The 4,715-nt window shown below is 47.2% G+C and overlaps 1 protein-coding gene across 1 annotated transcript; it reads right to left on the bottom strand.

Annotated features, from left to right (window-relative positions):
* Nucleotides 1-227: 227 nt before the first annotated feature.
* Nucleotides 228-2,861, bottom strand: LOC135974062 (SRRM2 protein homolog rsr-2-like). Its single transcript, XM_065559968.1, has 2 exons — nt 1,944-2,861; nt 228-869 (listed from the first exon to the last, which is right to left on the bottom strand). Exons 1-2 carry the CDS (start codon nt 2,491-2,493, stop codon nt 385-387), a joined length of 1,035 nt encoding a protein of 344 aa, XP_065416040.1. The 5' UTR covers nt 2,494-2,861; the 3' UTR covers nt 228-384.
* Between the last annotated feature and the right edge of the window lie 1,854 nt (nt 2,862-4,715).

Below are 4,715 nucleotides of genomic sequence, written 5' to 3'. Positions count from 1 at the left end.
GAGGCAAATCGCCTGGCTGCTGATTACGCGCAGCCAGACACCAGGGCGATTAGAAGAGCACACCAGGAAGCGCTGTGCATCAGAGAAGCTTTAAAAACCAGTTTCATGACTGGCCAGGCTACAGTGTGAAATATCTGTTTGTTTCTCCTTCATGAAAACCCGCCCCCTTTATTGACTCATTTTCTGTAAGGAACCCACCCTCCCCCTACCCCCAGCTTTCTTTCAAACCAAATAAAGTCACTATCATTTAAAAATCATTTATTCTTTATTAATAGATTAGAAAAAGAGGGAGGGAACCCGGGTGGTATTTGGGAGGAGGATTGCTGGGAAGGAAAAAGCCACAAAGAAAAGGTTAAAAAAATGACAGCCTTTTGCTTGGGCTGTCTACTGGGGTGGAATGGGAAGGTGTACGGAGCCTCCCCCCCCCCGTGTTCTTACACGTCTGGGTGAGGAGGATACGGAACATGGGGAGGGGGGAGGGTGGAACAGGGGCTGAAGCAGCAGTCTGTTTTCCAGCAGCCGTTCCTGAAGCTCCACCAGACGCCGGAGCATGTCTGTTTGCTCACGCAGCAGCCCCAGCGTTGCATCCTGCCTCCTCTGGTCTTCCTGCCGCCACCTCTCATCTCGAGCGTCCCTCCTGTCCTCACGTTGGTCCCTCCTGTCCTCACGTTGGTCCCTCCTGTCCTCACGTTCACTGGCTTCTTTCCTATACTTTGAAACTGTTTCCTTCCACTCATTCAGATGAGCTCTGTCACTGCGGCTGGATTCCATAATTTCAGAAAACATCTCGTCTCGCGTTCTCTTCTTACGACGCCTTATCTGTGATAACCTTCGGGATGGAGGAGGGATGCTTGAGGAATTTGCAGCTGCTGTAGGGAGGGGGAAAAAAGAGAGAATTGTTTAAAAAGCTACATTTTGCAGAACAATGCTTATACTCTTTCACGGTGACCAACACTATTCACATTACATAGCACATGTGATTTCTGTGCAAGGTCGCATTTTGCCTCTTAATGCTGAGTGCCTGTGGCTTTGCTGCTAGAGATCACAGGTCTGGGCAACAGAATTCGGCTTGCATGCGGCCATGGTAAGCCATTGTTTTACAGCTTCTGCGCCCTCCTTTCCCACATACCAAGCATAGCCTGTAGAGTGCTGCGGTTTTTCTGTTAACATTCAGCAGCAGCAGCAGAAAACAAACTAACCACCCCCCCTCTCGCCATGAATTCTCTGGGATGATCGCTGTACCCCTCCCCCTCACCGCGTGGCTGGTATCAGGGAAGATCCCTGCAGGCACCAAACTAACCAACCCCCCCCCCCGCCGCCGCCCCCCTCCCGCCATGAATTCTCTGGGATGATCACGGTACCCCTCCCCCCACCGCGTGGCTGGTAACAGGGAAGTTCCCTGCTAGCCAAACGCGAAAAACTCAGGGCCAATTTCCCATCTGCGCTTGGCTAACTGCAGGGAAGGATTTATTTTCCGCCACAGGCAAACAGCCCAGTAGGAACGGCCACCTCTGTCCCCTTAATTAAGTTCCCGTATTTCAACCAGGTTACCAGGAGTGATATCACTCTCCTGAGGATTACACAACAAGATAAAGAACGGATGTTGCTTGAATGCCAGCAAACACCGGGACCATACGCTGCCAGGCTTTGTCAGGCAATGATACCAGATTACTTGCTGCAAGCATGGCGTGGTCAAGTGTCCTACCATGGAGGAGGAAATAAGGATGCACTGCCCAGAAACCTTCTGGCAAGGCTTTCGGAGTACCTCCAGGAGAGCTTCATGGAGATGTCCCTGGAGGATTTCCGCTCCATCCCCAGACACATTAACAGACTTTTCCAGTAGCTGAACTGACCGCGAATGCATCCCAAGTCCTCAGGGCAAAGTAATCATTAAAAACCGTTTGCTTTTAAAACAAGTTTTATATTTTAAAAGGTAAACTCACCTGAGGTCCCTTCCATGGGGTCAGAGTCTTGGGTACTGGCTTGGGAGGCTTGGGAGGGTACTTCAGTCAGGGTGAGAAAAAGATCCTGGCTGTTGGGGAGAACGGAGTGCTGTGTGCTCTCTGCAAGCTCATCCTCCTCCTCCTCCTCCTCCTCCTCTCCCCCATCGGCAGAATCCTCAGGCGTCGCTGATGAGACTAACCCCAACCCAGAATCCACGATCACAGGTGGGGTAGTGGTGGCAGCCCCCCCTAGAATTGCATGCAGCTCGGCGTAGAAGCGGCATGTCCGCGGCTCTGACCCGGAGCGACCGTTTGCCTCCTTTGTTTTTTGATACGCTTGTCTGAGCTCCTTGACTTTCACGCGGCACTGCTCAGAGTCCCTATTGTGGCCTCTCTCCATCATGCCCTTGGAGATTTTTTCAAAAGTTTTTGCATTTCGTCTTTTAGAACGAAGTTCTGCAAGCACTGAATCCTCTCCCCATACAGCGATCAGATCCAGTACTTCCCTCACGGTCCATGCTGGTGCTCTTTTTCGATTATCAGCCTGCATGGTTACCTGTGCTGATGAGCTATCTGTGGTTACCTGTGCTCTCCACGCTGGGCAAACAGGAAATGAAATTCAAATGTTCGCGGGTCTTTTCCTGTCTACCTGGCCAGTGCATCCGAGTTTAGATTGCTGTCCAGAGCGGTCACAATGATGCACTGTGGGATAGCTCCCGGAGGCCAATACCATCGAATTGCGGCCACACTATCCCTAATTCGAAATGTTAAAATCGATTTTGGCGCTACTCTGCTCGTCGGGGTGGAGTACAGAAATCGATTTAAAGGGCCCTTTACATCGAAATAAATAGCGTCGTTGTGAGGACGGTTACAGGGTAAATTCGAATTAAAGCTGATAAATCCGAATTAAAGTCGTAGTGTAGACCAGGCCTTAGAATAAAGCAACAGTCTGCTAATGGTCTCTCAGGGCTATTTCCTGTGTCAGCTTTCCACTGATATAAACCTATAAAAGAAACCTACTCAGAAGCTGATGCCAGTGATTGTGGAACAGTAACAAATCACTGGCATAATGAACTTGATTGCGAACTGGCAAATCTTCACTTTAGGCAAGGTCTTTGTTCAATTAAATATCAGACCCGCTGTTTATCTTTGAGGACTAACAGCCATTTTATCCAGCTATGTAACTTGGGACCCTCTGACCGATGTTTAAATTATAAAGGAAATGAAAGACTGTGGCATGGTGCTATGAGCCAATGTACCAACTGACCCTGTGCTTGAGAAATTTGACATCATGTGAACAGAATGTACACTGCAGACAATATTCTGTCTTTCAATCTGCTTTGCTGTAGGACTCCCTTCTGCATTCAGTGTTTGCATTGCACTTTGAATGTGCATTTTTGCACTACCTGGGTTGCATTCTCGTACTGCTCATTCATCGTGCACCATTCAACTCCTTGAGTTTTCTTTATGTGCTTAGTGGCTGCCAGCTTAAGTTTCTGGGGCAAAACATCTTCCAGGGAATGATCTTATTCCTGGTTGGAGCATGACACACTAGACATCCTGATTTAGTATCCTCCCCTCACTGTGTAGTGTCGATTTCTAACTTTTCTGTGAGGTTTATGTTAAATTTCACAATGGTGACATGCCCTGTGGCTCAGTCAGCATCTCTTCAAAGGAACCTATCACAGAAATCTCACACCCAAAGGATTCACCCACACATCTTCAGTAAATCATTTTAAGATGACCTATCCAGTTGGATTTTTTTTCCTCCTAGTGTTTCTTAGGAACTAAGCACCTTCCTCTGTGACATATAAAAATCAAGATAAGGTTAAACAGCATATGGACCAAGTTGGTAGTGAAAAAAAATAATTATCCTCTGGTAATGGCTGTTGTTCTCAGTTTGCTTCCTGGTGAACAGATGTGTCCATATCACAAAACCCCACATTACAATCTGCATTCATTTGCTGCTTGCTGGCAATCTGAGCAGAGAAGCCACAGGCTGAATGAATGTGGAGTATAAAGGACATATTGCAACCTTCTTGGTCAGGACTGAAGCATTAGATAGGCTGTGTGGGGAAGCTTCCATTGCTGCTGCCCATGCTGTAATGCTTTCCGAGGATACCCTGAGGTTACAATCTGCAGTTCTGTGGGATTCCCAGCACTGAATTCACATTAGCAAAGAAGAATAAAGGAAAAAACTACGCAGCACTAAATGTTTGGTCACAGCTCTGATACAATCGCAATTCTAATGCTGTAGGACTCGCAGCAATCACCCTAGTACCACAGTAATGAGGTGATTGGATTTCTTTTCTCTGTCTGCAGCATAGAGCATTGCTGGTGTTGTTACAGAGTAGCAAAATGTCAGTGCTTCATCTTTCATTCATATTCATGTCCCAGGCTTTCAGGGTAGGTACAGACTCGGAGCAGTACATGTGGCTTAACACTGTGTAATTTTGCTTAGTATCCATAGGCACTTTGCAGATGAATTCCTGTGCACTGTGGTGAGGGCATGTGGACCCTTGTAGAGCATCACTTAATGCACTGATCTGAAACGTCCCTAATACCAGTGCCCAACAGCAAAGTGTTTGGCATCAGACTTAATGCTATTTGAGCATAGTCTCTCTGTTTGTGTTTAGCTCTTTGATATAATAGGGGTTAATTTTCTGCAAGATTAGATTAATTAGAAACAATGGATTTTTTTTTCTCTGTCTGCCTTATCCTGCTTACACAGATTGAAATTGAGTCAGCTCTGGGACATGTTGGCTTCAGCTG

The sequence above is a fragment of the Chrysemys picta genome, chromosome 10 (assembly GCF_011386835.1).
Source record: "Chrysemys picta bellii isolate R12L10 chromosome 10, ASM1138683v2, whole genome shotgun sequence".
In the NCBI taxonomy this organism is placed as follows: Eukaryota; Metazoa; Chordata; order Testudines; family Emydidae; genus Chrysemys; species Chrysemys picta.
Note: the sequence above shows the minus strand (reverse complement) of the source record. Positions and strands in the feature narration are given on the sequence as shown.